The 20,090-nt window shown below is 40.0% G+C and overlaps 1 protein-coding gene across 2 annotated transcripts in view; it reads right to left on the bottom strand.

Moving 5' to 3' along the window:
• agbl4 (AGBL carboxypeptidase 4) overlaps nt 1-20,090 on the bottom strand; it is a 434,905-nt gene that overhangs the window by 189,731 nt on the left and 225,084 nt on the right. For both annotated transcript variants that reach the window (XM_088425984.1, XM_088425985.1), the window contains one exon: nt 19,645-19,861. In XM_088425984.1, coding sequence (XP_088282110.1) covers nt 19,645-19,861 — 217 coding nt within the window. The remainder of the gene's footprint in view (nt 1-19,644; nt 19,862-20,090) is intronic.

The raw sequence follows: 20,090 nt of genomic DNA, 5'->3' as shown, positions 1-20,090 counted from the left end.
GGGTATAGAATAACTCAATCAATGCACCTAACAGCAAAGATTAGTCTGTGAGCTCATTCCAGGAAGACATGCAAACATTTTATTATTTACTTGATGCACCAACATCAGAAGAGCAAATGGTCAACTCCGATAACAACGGAAGAGGATACACATTTTAACAAATTAGCACAGCACAGCAAAAAAGCTTCGGTATTCATATTTGCCTTGACTTGTTTAACAACTGTTGAAGTAGCCAAGATAGCATTTAGCAGGAGTTAACACAACCACTGGTTACCAGCTTGATTACGAATTTGTTGTTGATAGCTTCTGGCCAGAACTTTGGGATTATTTGACTTTGAGTAAAATTGTGTGTGCCAGTTTTCAATTTTGAAAATGTGGTCATTCTAGGCTGAGAAATGGAACAACTGAGGAGAACTACTGTTTTTGAAAGCAAAAATTTTGGGTAGCTATAGACAGAAGAAAGTGTCAAATGTGGGGTAGGCTATAGTACTACAGTGTCTAAAACTAAGAAAGGCTGTCACTAAACTATTTAAACAGCCGCTTATCCGGTGATTATTTTTTTTTTATCTTTTTCTTTCAACATCCCATAATACTAATGAATGACCCTCATCATGTTATTAATTTCTCACAATTAATAAGAAACAGCTGTAGTAAATATTTGAATCAATTCTAACATGTAATGTATATGTCATATATGCATAATCAATAGTAAAATCCCTAGAAAATCATAATGTTCTATCACTTGTAAACTACATTGGAACCTTGAGATATGCATGCATTGTTACATTAGTCAAATCTGATGAAAATTTGAATTTCAATGTTTTGTGTGTGTTTGTGTTTTTTTTTTTTTAAATTAAAGTTCAAATGGAATTAAAGCTACTGTTTACAGGCTTTTTTTTTTAATCCGATGAACATTAAAGTTTCAATGTTTTCAGTTTTGTTTAATTTTTTACCAAAGTTCAAGTGAAAATAAAATTATTGTTAACAGCCATTTTTTTTTTCTGTTACTTGCCTGCAGTTTAAGGTTAATATGGCATTTATTTCAAGCTTGGAAAAAATTAGGCAATTTACATGTAAATTGTGATTGACTATAAGAATGATTCAGAATACAATCTGCTCTCTGGGAGAGATTAAATTTGTATCAAGAGGTTCCACTGTATTTGCAGAACAGGTCTGCAGGCTACTCATGTGATACTTGGGGGCTACCCAGTCCAGGCGGGCAGCACGTTGGTGACCCCTGATTTACACACTACGCCTTTATCTCTAATCAATATAAATCTACAACTTTTTCAAATAGTGATATCATATTTTGTCGAAACAAAACAAACTCTGGCACCAAAAGGGTTAAGTATAAGTAAATACACAGTCCTCCGCCCTTTGTATGACGAAAGTTACCCAGTAGCGTCCAGCCACTTTGATAGCGTTGTCCGGTACTCCACTGTGTTGCTATGTTTCCGCGAGTTACGTGACATTGCAGTCCAGTAGTTTTTTATGTTGCATAGTTTGAAGAGGCAAGTCATCAACTTGCCACACATGGAATGAACCGGGAAAAAAAACAATGGGAAATACATTTTAAATTTTTCATTAAATGTTTTCAAAAGATAAAGGAAGACAGAGAGAAAGAAATATTGAGTCCCACCACGGCACTTGCTTCCTAGTGGACACTGCACTCTGTTCTGCTGAGACTGTGATGAAAATCAAGCCACAATTCTTTCAGTGAGCCTGGGACCTGCTCAAGACAATCAAGTGACTGAACAGAGGCACTAAATCACAATATAAAGGTGCAGAGGTGTCCAGATGAAGAGGCATGGCACCACATAAAAGAGACAGAGATACTGGCATCTATCACCTCCACACTACAAGTAAAAAATAAATAAATAAAAGTGCAAAATGACATATTTTTAGGGCATGGAACAATGAAGAATAGTTTAAGAAAAGAAGATTCTGGAATGAGAACAAGGTGTGTCTATGTTTGGGAAGGCATGAAAAGATCAATCGCTTGGATGGACCAGTTTGTTATCGTCGCTCTACAGGACCGGGTGTGCCGAGCTGCTGGTCTGAGTCGGTGGCTGAGCCGAAGTGGGGGTGAAGAGTCCGAATATGAACCAAAACATTCTTGGGAAAGGCCAAAAACTGTCAGACAGTAGGGAAGGAAATCTATATATGCCAGCAGCAAGAAAAGTGTACCGTATTTCTTCATGTACAAGTGGACCTCGTGTATAAATTGCCCCGCCCCCGTTTTTTGTTTTTGTTTTTTTTTTTTTTACTTCATTTTGGGTGAATTATACAAAAATGTGAGCATAAGTCTACCCCTGACTTCAATGATGACACACCGCATGACTGTCCAATTAAAACACATGGTGTGCGTTTTTAAAATGACAAAAGTACGTACGGTACTTTTCGACACATTTCTTCATCATATATCAAATACCATATTGTTGCGGTTATGGGGGTGAGGGGATGGGACGAAATGCCTTCAAAGTTAACATCACTATTTGACACGCCAAATAACTCCACCCATTTAAATGCCAGCCATCCTCTCCACTCTACTCGAAATTTGCGCAAACATACTCATTACTCCTCCATGGGTAGTTATCTTCAGACCTGTCTAATTTGTTTGAAATGGAGGTCTCCAGAAATTCTTTACAGAAGCCTTCCCTACCCAAGTAAAGGCTGTGGCGAGGTCAGAGCATAGAAGGGTGCCCTTAGCTGTTTCTCCCCCCCTACATGCCCACATTCATGCTGGCTTGTTCAACCACACGTCTAGTGGCTGAAGGAGACAAGTGAAGTCGTCTTTTCCTTTTCATAATGATTCAAGTCTGACGAAAAAAATGAGGCAACTTTTGTGAAGGTCTGTGCAAACACTCTTAAACGGATGCATACTGTACTGAATTAACGGTTCGGGTTTCTTTTTGAGAACAGATCCAACATTTTATGTTGATTATTTTTTGTGGACAAATATTTATTAGTAATTAGGTTCATTATTTATTTTATCGAACAGATCTTCACTGTAATACCCAAAGAGAGCTCTTTGTGTTTAATATTTTTCTGTGGACAGTTATTTATTTACAGTATAATTATTTATATTTGAGAGCCAGTCCGACACTTTATTTTTTGTGGACAAATGTTTATTAATAAGTTAATGATTTATTTTATGGAATATATTTCTACTGTAATCCCAAAACAGGAAGCTTTGCATTTAATATTTTTCAGTGGACAAATCCTTATCTATAATTATTTCTTTTTGAGTAGAGGTCCAACATTTTATGTTGATTATTTTTGGTGGACAAATATTTCTTAATAATTAAGGTCTTTCTTGCTGATACCAGATCTCTTCTATGATCCAAAAGAGGACGCTTTATGTTGATTATTTTTTGTTTAACAATATAAATGACGTTTGAAAGATTCTAAAGTTTAATCAATTAGACACTGATAGCATGTTTTAATGTTCTTTTTTTTCCCTTTTCTTTATGTTTGCACTGGTTAAGGGGTACTTAACTAAAAACATTTCACAGGGAGTACATCACTGAACAAAGGTTGAGAAGCAGTGATATATCGAATTAGAGGTATATGTAATCATTTTAAACCTCGCAAATGCCATTATATCACTTATTTTACGTTCGAATTAAAGGTATTCAAACTCAGATATGTGAAAAAAAAATCGTTCTGTTTCGAATTATAATTTATGTATGAAGTGATAAGAGTCATGAGTCAAGTAAAGAGTCAAGAGATTTATTGTCATATGTGTAGTTGTACCATACAATGACATTCTTATTCTGTTTATTGGACACCCCCTGATATGGGGTTTGAAAATGAGAGAAAAAACTCGACTTGTACACGGACAAATACGGTAACATTACTTTGCGCGTGCTTTACTGTACTGTAACTGCTTAAAACATTCATACGCTATAATAGTACACTTGAAGGACAATCCTACAACAAAGAATAAGTGGATGCTGAGAGCTCTTAGCATGGAGTGAGGTCAAGGATTTAATGTCATGTGACCTGCTTCATTGAGAGTTGCCATGCACTTGCCGAGAGGTGAGCTCTGTGACTCAAGGCAAGGATACCACTGCGGCAAGTCGCCAATCATTTCCTTTAACCGTCACCTGTCTGTCAACCTTGGCTTTGGGCTTCATGTGGCTTATCGCTCAGCATATTGACTCAATTCAATCATCTGGATATCACATTGACAAAAAAAGACTTGTACTGATCAGGCAAGACCTCTGTGTCCGCACTCTTATTGTTTGCTGAACACATACAATAGTTCAATAATTAGCAGTGACATTTTCACTGTTTTACTATTAAGTTCTCTTGCAGAGATAACATGCAGTACCAGTCAAAGTTTGGAAAAAAAAAAAAAAAAACGGATTTACTGTTTGTTTGCTTTTCATTAATTAAAGAATTAACTTAATTGTAGATGGGATACATAAGTCATCTGCATTGTGAATAAATTATTCGAATTATATTAAAATGTATTTAAAACGAAATCTGTTTTATGATTTGGATGATTTATTGTAGGCATGTAGTTTTACATATATTGGTATTTTTTAGATTTATGATGTGGATGATGCTTCATAATGTGAAATGACTTTTGGTGCATTTTCAAGAATAGCTCGAGTATATTTATATTCCATTCCATCTCTATTTGTATCCATGAGACAAAAATGTACAAATGCACATAACAATTAACTTTATTTTTTTTACCAAAGCAGATTGTCCTGCACATTTGATAACACAACACAATTGATTTTTAACCATACCTAAATGAAATAATAAATAAATAAATAAATAAAATAATAATAATATCATTAAATAATAATAATAATACTATAATACAGATGCCAATCCATATTTGAGCACAATGACACTTCACATGGCAAAATGAAATCCTTTTTCTTGATGTCATCCATGCCCCTCCCCCAGCATGTCCTTGCACCCCCCAGGAGGGGGCCGCTCCACTATTTGAGAAGCACTGGTAGAGAAAGACAAAGACACATAACCACAAGAAGTGTCATAACTCAGATCCACTGCCGAGGCCAAAAGTAAGTTGACTCATTTACTTTTCTGTAAATATTTCTGGTCCCTTTCTTGAAAAAAACAAAACAAAACAAGTTACACTTATTTTTCTTGAAGTATATTTTTTGCTAGGTGGAATCCCGAGTTGAATTCCAGCGGGCTCCGGCCTCCCTTTGTTAAATTTGCATTTTCTCCCCATGGGTTACCCCATGGCACTCCGGCTTCCTGCCACATTCCAAAGAGATGCATGGTAGGTTTATTGGACACTCTAATCTGTCGTTAGGTGTGGTTGGGTACGTGAATGGTTGTTCATCACTGTGTGCCCTGCAATTGGCTGCCAACAGTCCAGGGTGTCCCCTGCCTACTTGGCAATGGCAGCTGGGATGGGCATCAGCAAGCTAGTGACCATAGTGAGGATAAGCTGCTATTGAAATTGGATGGATGGATATTTTTCGCTGAATCACTGGAATGTGACAAGCAATTAGTACATACTTTATGTGGCCAGACTTCATGTAAGTATTCTCTAACTCTGATAACAATTTGCCTGTTGCTTTTCATTTAGTCACTCAAATTGCAGTTGCCTGAGCTGGTCAGCCAATGAGCAGTTTAATATGTCATCAGATTTGAAGTTGGGGGAGTAAAAACAAACATTATTCAAAGACAGATTATTTTGTGAGACTTTGAATGAGACAGAATGAAAAAAAAAATGGCAAAGGATTCCATGGAATGACACATATGCAAAGTTCAAGATTGTACTTCATGTTCCCAACTATTTGGATTTGAATAGGGAATGTGAACAAGGCAAAAAGCTTGTTTTTTGCAAGTAACTTTCGGGAACTTCAGCACATGCTGCATATGTGTTCAGACATCTTAGAAGGGACAAATGTCACGCAGTCATGTAGAAAGAGAATGCTGTTAGTGGTGTTATTAACGAGCGCCTATGTTTTGCTTCCTCTCAGCTGAGTTATTCAGAGCATGACGTCCCCAAGCTAGAAAGACAGTCAGACAGGCAGACGAACACTCCACGCTACCCTTCTCACCGAGAAATATGTTTTTTGCCCATTTAAAACAAATTAGGTTTTCCTCAAAGAGAATTTCAAGCATGGCTGCCTTTGGGGGGCGAGCAACTCTCTTTTCATTAATTTTCATTCTTTCCCCCTGAACAAATGATCTACAGTATGACTTGCTCTGCATTCCTCTCCCTGACACCCCCCACCCCATCACCTTCCTCTCCGCATGCTGGTGAATTTGGGCCAGGCAATGGAAAGCAATTACACTGTCAGATAGGTGTATTCTGATTTATTAAAAGCCTTGAATGCTATTTGTTTGCTTCTCCTCTTTGTTTTCCTCGAGGGACACAAGACGCCCGCTGACGCCCAAATGAGATGGAGTGAGCGCTCCCTCTTCGCCGCTCCATCCTCCGAGTCATCAAGAAAGCAGGCAGAGTAAATATCCAGTGGCAGAAGAGGACAGATCGACGACTAGAACAGCTGCAAGGATGGCGATAGAATAACCTCTGGAGGATGAGAGGTGTGGGACATGCAGAAAGAGTCTGCTGACTGCAGCACAAAACCTCACTCTCAGACGTAATTCTTCTTCCTTTCATTTTTTTTTCTTTTGTCAACCATCCATCACTTATCAGTATGCTCTGGAATAGAGTTTAGTAAGATATCATACAAAAACAAGGAAAATTAACCGAAAGGTGGTTCAGAAGTTTCAGCAACTACAAGAGAGTTTAGGTTGTAAGTTTTAATTGGTAAATGTGGTTACACTGCAATTGGTTCCTCATTTATTTGTAATGTCTGAAATGTTTGATTTTTTGACTTGGTAAAATCAATACTTTCTCGTAGGGGAGATTTTTTTTTTTAATTTCAAAAACATTTTGACCTGCCAACATTAAGGATGCATTTACAATGATCATCTATGTTGTAGTTTCTCATCAAGGTCATGTGTGGATTATGACTTTTCCAAGCTGAATTTTTGATGAGATTTTTGGAAGATATGTCAATCATTACTAAGGGGCTTGAACAACTAATTTTGACTTCCTGTACGATAAATGTGAGAAATCACAGAGAAGGATGTTTTTATAAACCTGCCAAATTAAATCATTAAAGAAATTTATTACGAGAGGCACTTGCCACCAGCTAGCCTTAGAGGTAGCCGGTTTACAAGGATGGTGGAAACCAGTCTAGTAATAATAGTAACAAATTTTTGTTTGAATCAGAGGTGAGCATCTTTGGACATTTTCTTTTTTTTGCTAGTCCGACAGTAGTCAGTGCCACGCCCATCTTCCATTATTGTATGTCCACCATACCAAATTGCAATCGTGCTGGAGAGTGATTTTGAAGTTGTGGTGAACTGATTGCGGATGTGATTTGGCAGGGCCTGATGTCATACAAGAATCCAGATTTTTTTTCATTTATTGTTAAATTTTGCCGTGCGGCAACACCTCGTCAGTATAATGCAATGTTGTTGACCCATCAATTAGTCAGTCCTGCAACAATAAAGGGGGGCTCTCTCTCTCGTTTGTTCAACCAGACTGTGTTTGTAAGTGACGACAGGCTTCCCCAACAGTCTCCGGTTCGTCAGTCCGTCAGAAAGGCAGAAAACATTTTTAACTACACAGTGCAAAGCTTTGCAGATGAGCTCAGAAGGCACATTGTGGTGTATTTGAAGGGAAAGAGTCAATTGTCACGTTATGATTACAATTATCCAAAAAGATTATTCTTACCTGGACAGCTCGGGGGAGCAGTGGTTAGGTCATTCACCTCACAGTTCAGAGACCTATGTTCAAATCCACCTAGGGTGTAGGTTGCATGTTCTTCCCGGGTCCACGTAGGTTCTCTCCAAACACTCCGGCTTCGTTCCACACTCCAGGCAGGTGTATTGGACATGCTTAATTGTCGTTAGTGTGATTGGGTGTGTGAATGGTTGTTCGTTTCTGTGTGCCTTTCAGAGTGGCCCCTGCCTACAGCCCAAAGTCAGCTGAGATAAGCACCAGCAAGTCTTTGACTCTTGTGAGGAGAAGTGGATATAATAATAACATAATAGCAAAATTGATCAAAACTATGCTGGAAATCTTAAATTGAAAATGTTTAATGAAAAATTTCCAAAACTATAGGTATCCTCTATTGAACCAAAGAACCTCTCCCTTCCTACACACATTACACACTCACACAGTTTGTTATTTTTGCAATACTTGACTTATTGTGAGGAGATAGGTGGTATTACATATAAAGCAAACAATCAGTCAATCGTTTTCAATCCTGGTATTCGGGTGCCAATGTCCTGCTACAACACACCTGATGTTTCTAATAATGAGAATTGTTTCAAGTGATGTGATGTTCATGAACAAACTAAGTCTTTTGAATGGTTCTTCAGTCTTAACGATGAGACTGGAGTCATTAAAAGGGCCTCTACACACCAACCCGACCTTTGTCCGTCATGGCCTCCTGTAGCCTCGGCTTATTGCTGACAATCAACAGATTGTCACACACTCCCAAGTCTACCATCTATGTACCCACTGTGCATGTCTTTGAAATAATACCCATCCATACCATCAGCGGCAGTAGACCTTATTCCTCATTTCAAACCAGAAGCAACTTTCTCCATGGCATATCAAAAAAATGCAGCTGCTCGGCTCACTGGGGAAAAAACACTTTTTGACGTTATTATTGTGTCATTTTTCAAAGCACTTCCATCATTCGTTTGTCCATTGGCAAAATTGGTGTTTGTCGATGACAGACCGACAGACAGTCAGTCTGTGCTGGTATTATGCCACCTCTGGTAGTATTAACTAAGGTCTGCCACAAGTAGGGGAGTTCAAGTATTTTGGAGTCTGATCCACAATAGAGGGTAGAATGGAGTGGGAGATTGACAGGCGGATTGGTGTAATGTCTGCTGTGATGTGGACTCTTTATCGGTCTGTTGTAGAAAAGTAAGCATGTTGTCATCCCTGACAATCTGACAAAGAAGCTCCTTGCCCTTGGTCTGGCTCACCGCCTCTGCTACTGGGTGCTGAACTTCCTCACCGGCAGACCCCAATCAGTCAGAGTCCACAAACGCACATCCAGCACCAGGACCTTAAGCACAGGGACACCCTAGGGCTGTATGCTGAGCCCCCTGCTTCACACACTCTTCAGGTATGACTGTGTTGCCTCCCAAAATAACATCACCAAAATTAAGTATGCGGACGACACTACAATCATTGGGCTGATCACGGGTGGGGCTGAGACAGCATACAGGGAAGAGGTGGCAGACCTTGTGACCTGGTGTCGCAGCAACAATCTTCACTTCAACACGGACAAAACCAAAGACCTGATCATAGACTCAAGGATGCAGGTGGAGCCGCACAAACCACTATTCATCGATGGGACTGAGGTGGAGAGGGTGAAAGCTTTCAAACTTCTTGGCATCTACTGTACATTGGCGAGAATTTCACATAGTCCCCCAACACTCGACAGATCATCAAGAAGTCCTAACAGAGACAGTACTTTCTGTGGAGAATGAAGAAATTTGGCATGTCAGCAAAGACTCTTGGCAATTTCTACAGATACACAATCTAAAGTGTCCTCTCCAACTCCATCGCAACTGCATGGCACTAGACAGGAAGGTTCTCCTGTGTGTGATCAAAACCTCAAAGCGCATCTGTAGAGCAGAGTTACCCTCAATGCAGGACATTTACCACACCACGGTTCTGCACGATGCAACATCATCAAGGACACACCCACAAAACGACCTGTTTGAAATGCTGCCATCAGGCAGACACTACAGGAGTCTGAGGGACAGGACTGGCAGACTGGCAAACAGCTTCTACCCACAAGCCGTGCGGATTCTCATCAAATCCCTCACAAACTAATCTGCCTCCTACTGACGCATAAACAATATCTTGCGCTAAATGTATTTATTTTATTTTTTTGCATTACATAATATTCTGCACTACATTATTAGCACATTTTTTTCTGTTGTTTATTGCTATTTATTTATTGATCAATTATGGAATGGAGTCTGCTGCTCTAGGAAGTGAACAGAATAACATTTCATTGCAATTTCATTGCATGGTACAACTATACATATGACTATAGTGTGTATTCAATCTCTTGAAACTTGAATCTAAAAGAAGCTGAGCCCAACCCTCACCCCTTCCCTCACCTATGGTCATAAGCTGTGGGTCATGAACGAAAGAACATTATATCAGATACAAGCGGTCTAAATGAGATCCCACTGCAAGATGTCCTGGCTCTTCATTAAAGACAGGGTGAAAAGATTGATCATCCGGTAGAGACTCAGAGTCGAGCTGTTAGAGAGGAGCCAGGTAGGGTGGCTCAGGAATCTGGTTGCTTTACCTCCTGGACACCTCCCTGGTGAGATGTTCTGGGCATGGTTCACTGGGAAGAGGCCCTGGGGATGACCCACAAAATGCTGGAAAGGATTGGAAACACCTGGGGAGCCCACTGGATCAGCCGGACAAAGTGTGGCAAGAGGAAAGTCTGAGCTTCCTTGCAACAGCTGCTGACCTCAGTACCCGAACAAAGCATATGTTCTAGTTTAAATATATCGCTAAATGTGCAGATTTGATCCCTATTATAATTAGGGAATATACCAAATATACCAAATTGAAAGAAATCATAATTTTTTTAACTTATCTCTGCACTTGAAATGTCTACATTAATTCTTAGCCTTAACCACCAATGCATATTAACCATTGCAAGATAGGAATACCAAATACAATGAAACCTCTACTTGAAAAATTAATTCAACACATAAGTAATTTCGTAATGTGAACTTTTCCTAGTTCCTTTTTATTTGTAAATAGTGTAAAAAAAGTGCCCCAAAATTGCTCCTAAACCATCCATCAACCATTCTCTAGAACCACTTATCCTCACAAAGGTTACAGGCTTGCTGGTGCCTATCCCAGCTGACTTCGGGCAGTAGGTGGGGGACACCCTGAACTGGATAACAGCCAATTGCAGGGCACACCGAGACATACAACCATTTACACATTCAATCACACCTAAGGACAATTTAGTATGTCCACTACACCTGCCAAGCATATTTTTTTGGTGCGGGAGAGAACCTATGCGGGCTTGGGGAGAACATTTACACTCCACACAGGAAGGGCAGACTGAGGTGGATTTGAACTAAGATCACAGAACTGTGAGGCAGACGTGCTAACCACTGCTCGACCAAGCCACCCCAGATCATTGTTGTCTTTGTTAAAATAGAGTATTCTGGTAAAAGTCAAGAAGAAATTAATATTTATTTGAAATATAAAAAGGGTTTCTGATTCGGAATTCAGCAAGGAAAATTGGAAGACTAACTCAGGTTCATCAGACAAAAATAAAATCCTGGATTGCATAAGGGCGACAGCATGGCGAACATGGAAGGTGCTGCTTTTATCCAATACGGCCGATTGATTGTGCTTTTGCAGTTATGAACACAAATTTGCAGTGAATAAAATGGAAGAAAATGAATTAAAATGGTTAACCTCAATGACTGATTTACCTGCATATGTCGCCCACAAACAATTGCTTGAGCTCACTGATTTGACTGAGATGTGTGCGAGCCCCTGCTCCCGATCAATTGTCTAACTGGTAAGTTTTTCAACAGTTTTTAAATGTTTGTTTTTACATCAGAGCAGAGCACCATAGGTTCACTTTAAGCAAACCAAGGACCCATGGAACAGCTAATTATTCTATTTTCATATTTCATTCATCTACGAATTGCAGTCAGGAACCCCTCCGTTTTCCATTTGAAAATGTATGAGTTTTAATTCTATATCATAAAATTATTTACTGTACTTAATCATGATTAGCAGAGATGGTAGACCAATGTTCGATTACGTCAGGTTATGTTGGTGTGGTAGGAAGAGAACTCGGCTATAAAGCTGTGAAAACCTTGTACGACACACAATGAATTGAAAAAAAATAGAACTTGTTTTTGTTCCACCTTGACAGAGGCGTGCTCTAGTCGCGCTATTAGCTGTCGTCTTTCTTGCGTAAAGACAAACAGAAAGAGAAATTGCGTAAAGCCATTAAAGTGAGAATAGATTGCAATTTCCTAAACAAATATTATCTCTGTGTGAATCATCCAAAATCTGTATGCTTTCACGCCAACATTATAATAAGGGTCAACACAGGGTCAGCACGGCATCATATCCGGAGAGCTTCACCTGTGACACCTTAATCTATTCATCCAGCAAATTCCTCCGCATGCCATTGACCTGCTACTTCGACACCTGCAAAGTTTAACGTGCTGCAGGCACCCGCATTCCCGCCCTGTCGCGGCAAGCGACGCATTTTACAACCGTGATTAATGCACTCCCCAGCTACTCCTGATCCTCACCTCCTCTCCCTCATTACGCTGCTCTTCATTGCCGGAGGAATGGTGTAGAGAGAGAGAGAGAGAGATGCAACTGTGGAGATGCGTAATAAAGCCCCGTGAATCCAGGGGGGATCCAGTGGTTGCAGATAAGAAGCTGGCGATAGTAAACCTGCTTTTCTGCTGCCACGATGAATCATCCTTCTTGTTGTCCATCAGGGGCAAAAACAGCTCCGTTTTTTTTCACCCCGCCCCATCTCCCGATTACAGCACTAACCAATTGAGAGGCCCATATCTAAGGAGTGTGTGATAGAATAAGGGGCACTCACTAATGAAGAGAAATAGCATGAAGCAAATGGCTGCCAAGAAACCAGTAATGATGCTACATTCTGTCGCCGAGGCGCTGGAGGCAGTGATAAACATTATGAGATGATAAAGAGGACTTTTTTTTTAAAAAACCCAAATACCTGCTAGTTGCTGCAGAAAATCCCAAGGCAAAGAAAGCACTGTGCTTATGATGAGAGGAAAAATATATCAGTGAGTTAATGTAAAGAAACACAACTTTCTTTTACGACACGGTGTGAATTAAACTTGAACCAGCTGATTAAATGCAAGCAAGAGATTGGCTGTCTTTTACAGCGAACGCATTTGTGAAATGTCGGCGAAAAAGCAAATAGGCCTACTCTTCTGAGCGATTTACCACTGCGTTTACTTACTTGAGTGACACCAGCTTACATATGCTTACCTGAATGCATGCCAACAAAGCGACAAAACCACTCTGTAGTTGGGCGGTTAAACGTCTCACATCTGTACCCCTCAGCAAAAACACCTGTCTCCCATATAAATGAATGAATATAGATATATGTTTACGCTTACATTTTTCACTTTGGCTTTGCATCCAGCCAACCCGTACTTTCTGCTCACTGACACAATACAAAGAGGATGTTCACATCAATCAAGTGGTCTAACGAGGCAGTCATCACCTCATCGACATGATAAATAGCTGATTGGCTATTCAGGCACTGGCCTTTGTCAGAGGCCGCCAGCTGGAGGGCTCTCATCATTGCAAACCAATCACTGAGCCATTCACAGAAGAGAGCGTCAGTGTCAAGATCTCCGCTTTCAAAGAACGCCACCATTAATTATTTACGGTTATTAAAATTGGCAATTTGTCATGGCGAACGCTGCCATATTACTTTTTGATTCTGCAGGGATGTAACTCGTTTTTTTTAGAGTGAAGCTAGCTCTGGCATGTGTGACTTCAAAATGCAGCTTTCTCATGTCACCCACAAGTGGGAACATTTTGTGTTCGGGCGCCATATAGCATTTGATTTTTCAAATAGGTACTTGGGTCAGAAAATGTGTGGATCAAGATAAAAATATAGGCACATGATCAGACGATCATTGAGTCGACAGTTTGAATAAACATTAACTGATCACTGTTTTGATGAGAAGATCAGAGACAAATCTATAAGGTTTTTTTATACAACATACTGTGCTGTTGGCAATCACTATTTGGATGGGACCGAGCCTGGCCAGATGCACAAACTACCAAAAAACAAAGTTCACATGTTCCAAATGTTATAGGACTCTTGATAATGTAAATAAATGCTCTGTGTGGCAGATTAAAAACACATAGCTTTTTCCACCCCTGAGCTAACCTAGTTCTAATTGTCATAATGTTTAATTCCCTGGGGAAGCAGAAATGAATGGATATGCCATTAAGCCAAACCATGCTTCTAAGGTCTCATCTTGTATAATTATGTCTAGAAGAAAATGCCCAGAATGCTTGTAGCACGTTTTTGTCTGTGTCTCCATTCTTGTGGCTGCTGACCTTCTCTTCTCTCCATGGCCAGAGTATCTATTGATCTTGGCACACGGTGTACAAACGCAGAGATAAGGGATGAGAGAGGCAGCGAGGCATCCAGGCAGACATGGTCGCAGTGCCCACTCCACTCCTCTCCTCGTCCTCCACACAAACACACTCATGCACAAGGATCTTCTTGAGAATCCACTCCCACTGAGCACACACCCAGATATGCTACCTAAACATCGATAGCACACAGGATTAGGAAATAAATTCGGTCACCAGTGTCTATGAGATTTTAAGTCACTGCGGTGGACTTACCAGCCATTCTACCAGACCGTTTAAATGAATAAAAACAAAAAAGAAAATGTTGATTAATTCTTTACATGAAGTGATGTCATTGGAAATGATCTTCTTGAGAATCCACTTCCACTGAGCACACATCCAGATATGCTACCTAAACATCGATAGCACACAGGATTAGGAAATAAATTCGGTCACCAGTGTCTATGAGATTTTAAGTCACTGCGGTGGACTTACCAGCCATTCTACCAGACCGTTTAAATGAATAAAAACAAAAAAGAAAATGTTGATTAATTCTTTACATGAAGTGATGTCATTGGAAATGCTAGAAGATGAAGCAAACCATCATTATAAAACTGATCACACAAATCATTTTGAGGAAGATTAATTGATTTTAGATGGTTCAGCACACCAGAGTTTCAATGAGTTTTATTATTGGTGATATAAGATGACTCCTTTCTGTGACTGACTTCAAGTCAACTGCGAACTCATTTTGAAACGCCAAAATTGCATTGCTGAGTAATTGTTGTACCACAATAATTATTGTTTCTGGCATTTCGAAAATGTGTGGAAAGTTTCTTCCCTGGCTGTTTTTGACCTGCTTTTTCCAATGCAAAATTAGACATTGCTAATTATCTTTTGCAAAATCACCATGCAAGTGCTAAATTTATTTTTTTTCATAGAGTTCTAGAATTGTGCAACAATTCGGTGTTTGGTAAAACAACCAAGCTTCAATAACTGCTTCCAACGGCAATCGAGTGTTTGTTGACTTTTGTAGAAAACAAAAACAAAAACACAAGTAATCAAGCCCATAGAGTCTGCATAGCATTCATACTTTAGTGGGAACTGAAGTCAGTGAGGAGAGTGAACCACTTGACCGTCAGTGACCCTAGGTCAAACAGTTAAGGAACATGATATACATGCATGTTTACACCTAGTATGGCCTTCAAGAATGGGCTTGCGTGCATGTGTATTAGAGCTGAGAAAACCTTAAGCATGTGGGAGGACCGCACCCACCCTAAGGTCTCTCACTTACACCTTCTTCACCCGCTTCCCATCTAGTCTATGGGTAGAGTCTGCACTGTGTCAGAGGTGACTAATAACGCCATAGCCTTGCCCTTCCCATTGGGCAGTGGGGGGGGGTCATGCCCTCAGGTTGCTACTTTTTAAAAGATCTCCTGGTAGGCTAGCCAAACAATGTGCTTTTCAGGTTCTGTCTTAAGGTAAGGAAATACTATTATTACTAAAAATAAAATGCAAGCTTCCTAAGTATTTGAACAGGTCTAATATGTGTCTCACTAGGGGAACGAAAGAGTTTGACTCAAATATTGATCCTCAAAATAGAACATTCAGACAGATGGGGACCAATTGACTAAGTTGCCAAGGAAGAGGGGAGAATAAAATGGGAATAAAATAGTCCCTCTTTATAATGCGATTCACTTTTCATAGCCTCTCTGTTTCCCTTTTTTTTTTTGTTAGTAGGCCTGTACAGATTTGCTTTCAAGCTACAGTAATTTAAACACTTTGGATAACAAAATTTAATGTCCTTCCACCATTATCTCAACAACCTATCCTCAGGAAGGTCACGGGGGTGCAATTCACACCCTGAATTTACACCCTGAATTGTGCGTTTATTGAATAATTCATTCGAAACATCCATCCCCCCATCATCTAACCTACTTATCAGCATCAATGTTCTGTACGTCAATCAAATTCCCCAATTCAGTTAATTCATTTATCAATTATGATGCCCATCTCATTTGATGCAGATTACCCCCCAAAAAATTAAAAACGACAGATTGAATATTATGAAAGAGTGCTAAAAATGATTCAAGTGGCAAGTTGAGTTCAAATCTAAAGGTTCCTTTCTATTCAAGAGACAGCATAGACATTTCTATTTCGAAAAGTTTCAGAAGGAAGACTCATCAAATTGTTCATGCTGACTATCGCAGTCTGAATTTCAATGCGGGGTTGTCGAAATTGTCGTTTTATGCCTGTATATAGACGTTCAGGCTTTACTGGGTCATAAAGCTTCAACACTACTATCAGTCATCATTTTTGTTGCTCGGTTCTTGTGAGGAAAACTCAATAAAGACCGGGCAAATTCATCCACTGTTACTGAACGCCTGGTATTGGAATGGCCTTTGTTGTCTCAATTGGAAAGATAAAAATGAGGTGAAAGTGAAGGTGAATCAATAGTTGAGAGACTGGCTTGAAAATTGTATTCAAATGCTTCTGGCTTGCCCTTTGGAATCCTCCCAAACCTTTTCCCAGTTTCTCAATTAACAACCTTACCGAAGTCAATTTGGTCTGTCTCACTGACACAAAACATAAAACACATTATTCGGTCTGAAAATGTAAAAGTACCTGCTTCATAAAATGGATAGAGGGCACCAGGTACAAACAACACTCTCTGCTCTCAGATTTGCTTCATGGGAATACATTACAGAAAACAAATTAGTCAGTTACCAAGAAGAATGTAAGCACAAATGGCCCCGACTCTTATTTGTATCCTCGCAAGATAAGTGCAGCCATTTGAAGGTGAACACGTCCCTGCAAATGAGTCTAGTTAAAAAATAAATAAATGAATGAATTAAACAAACACACACAACAAATGACCTGTCTTTTTACAGTTTGACGAAACGAGAAAGCTCCCCTCATCCGATCTCTGATGACCCGTCTGAGTGTTTAGGGTTGCATATATGCATGAGATAAGCGAGAGACAGGGAGTCCAGGATACGGTGAGAAAGGGGCTGTTGCTTCTCGTGGGGCGGGGTGGGGTGGGGGGGGGGTGGGGGGGGGTGGGGGGCTGATAGAGCAGACAGAAAGAGATATGAGGGGGCCGGACTCCGCTGTCTGCCACCCAGGCCCGGAGAACATAAAGAGAAAAATACGGCCATAAAAGCTCTCTATGACTATGAATACTAATACTGAGGCAAACCAAGCGTGTCTGTCCTTCCTCGCTCACCCTCTGCCTCACTCCGACAAATGACACGGCTTCAAGCATGAAGTAAAAATGAGGGAACGTTCATGCAAAAATGGGCGCAACCACACAGACCCTAATTTAGAATCATAATCCTGGTGTGAAACACTCACGCTATTTTGAAACATAATTTAAACCCTAACCTCGTTTTATTACCCTAATTTAAAACCCCATTCATTGGAGGAATCCTTAGCTTTGGCTCCAGACCTTAAATTTAGCCCCCTTTCCCTCACATGAAATCCCAACTCAAAATCTTGACACTTTTTTGGAACCCAAACCCAGGCTTCAAATCTTAGTTCAATGAATATTGTTGCAGAAGAAAAAAAGCATTCTGAAAAATTGGCTCGTCCATGTCTACAAAACAGTCATTGGCATCATATGATGCTAAGTGTTTACAAACACTAACAGATTTTGTTGTTGCAAAAAAAAAAAAGAGTGCATGTTCAAAATAATAACTGTTAAAGCTGTTTGCAAATGTCACACATCTTTCCGAAACCTTCTACGAACACTGATGAGTTGTGTTCTGTACAATGTGTGTACACACTTGCAAGAATTCACCCCTCACCCCTCACCCCTTCAATACAGTGGTTCTCAACGTGGGGTCCGTGAAATAATTTGCGTATTTTGGAACTGATATAGTTGATCTTTTAACAGTTACATATTTGTGCCTTTCTTGGCTTAGTCTTTGTTTTTTGGTGCCACCTATGGCCACAGTTGATAGTACATTTTGTGGTGGGGAAGGACAGTGTGGAGCAGCTGCTGTCGGTGCGGACGCGTTGTTCCTTCCCCTTGTGAGATCTGGCCCACAAGTGTCTGTGAGTTGTTTTCCTTATTGGAATGTTGTCCTTTATGCTCATATACCCAAAATTAGTCGTTTGTTGGATCAACTTGTTTCTGCAGATAACATGCTAGCTAATGTTAGTTTTTATCTTCAGCATGTTATATAGTGTTGCCTGGTATGTGTTTAGGTCATTAGCATTTTCGTTTGTGGTAGGTATTTCCTTTTAGTAAATGTTAGCACGTGCAAATGTATGGCACTGATAATCCTACTTGTTTGCATCTACTCAATGTTTTTTACTTAAAGGAATAGTTGTATTTCAGTTCTATGATTGATTTAATCCACACAATGTGTGTACACTTAGTAAGATGTGTAATTTTTGCATATGGGGGCCCTTGGAAAATTTGCTTTCTAAAAGGGGTCCTTCACTCCAAAAAGTTTGAGAACCCCTGCTTTAATAGATTGAGGAGATGCATTCTTCAGGTAGTTAGTATTAGTAGAATATTTTGAGTAAAAGATATAAGGAACTGGTGAATGATTCCACAAAACATTTCAATTGGTGCCATGAGCCAGATTCAAACAAGAGGTTATAGGGGAAATATCATAAACTGTGAAACTAATGTTTTGACCTGGTAGTGCAAAAACCTCTCCTCTCTACTGATCACTGCGAAGTTCAGAAATCACCCCTAAAATTGCAATGATAACCCTATATTTCAGGTCTCAAGCAAAGAAGCATGAACTATAACACAAATCTTTAATCCATCCACTGCTGGCCAATTTAAAAAGGATTTCAACCTATGGCTGTCAATGGTACTGAATGAGTTACCTTGTTCACTGCCAGTCCAATGAAATATATTTTTTGACATCTCCCGCTATTAATGGCAGTGAATTTGTTAACCATTCCCACGCTACGATTTCAACATTTCCTGTCATCTCAATTTTATGGTCAGGTGCACCGTGCGAATGGGGGTTCTTTCATAATTCGCCCCATGAAGGCAAGCTTTCCTTGACAAATGTTAGCAGGACACAAGCTAAAGTCGTAATCTTTCAAGCATTTCTAATGAGTTTTTCTCCTACAATTATTTGATAAGAGCAGACGAGACTGGAGGCGACGCACATGATACACTTGCTGCTACCAAAGAGGTGAGAGCGCTGCACATGACACATTCAATCACACACACACACACATGCAGGCACACGCACTTACACACACACACACACACACACACACACACGTTTAGGGACTGGTAATCTAGCGAGCAACATTGGTAATGATAACAGGACAGAGTGACATTATGACCACCCAAACTACCAATCTGGCTCATTTAATTCCCAGCACACCCTCACATACACACACTCCACCCAAACCCTGACCTCAGGGCTGCAGCACTCCCATGCGATAAACACACTTAATTCTCCCCATCTTCAACTCACCACACTGAGGCCCAGCTGTTCTCTCCGCAGGTAAGGAAGATTCCTGCTCTCCAGGTTGGCCAGGTAGTGTTGCAGCCGAGAGTAGGTGTAAGGAAAGCAGTAGGCAAATTGGTACACATCGTCTTCTCGGTCAAAGCAGAAGGCAAATGACATGACGTAATTGCGTCGGTGGTCGGGGCAGCGGTAGTAATACACGTTTTTGGCTGGAAGCCTCTGCCTGCAAAAGTGAAAGGGAAATGTTCAACATTATTGATTAGGCGTCTGTTAATCACTCGTCATACTATTAATCATTGCACTGCTTGCAATGAAACAATGTTTGCTATGAGAAGATTGCTGTGAGAAGGTTTGTTGGTTATTATTTAGTTATTTTATTCAATCACACAATTATCAAAATACAGTACAATTATGAATTTAAACAGTGACTGAAAAGGCACTGGCTGAAGTAA

This window comes from Hippichthys cyanospilos, chromosome 10 (assembly GCF_059441005.1).
Source record: "Hippichthys cyanospilos isolate Australia breed blue-spotted pipefish chromosome 10, RoL_Hcya_1.0, whole genome shotgun sequence".
Taxonomy (NCBI): domain Eukaryota; kingdom Metazoa; phylum Chordata; class Actinopteri; order Syngnathiformes; family Syngnathidae; genus Hippichthys; species Hippichthys cyanospilos.
The sequence above is the reverse complement of the archived record's forward strand: the minus strand, read 5'-3'. Positions and strand labels throughout refer to the sequence as shown.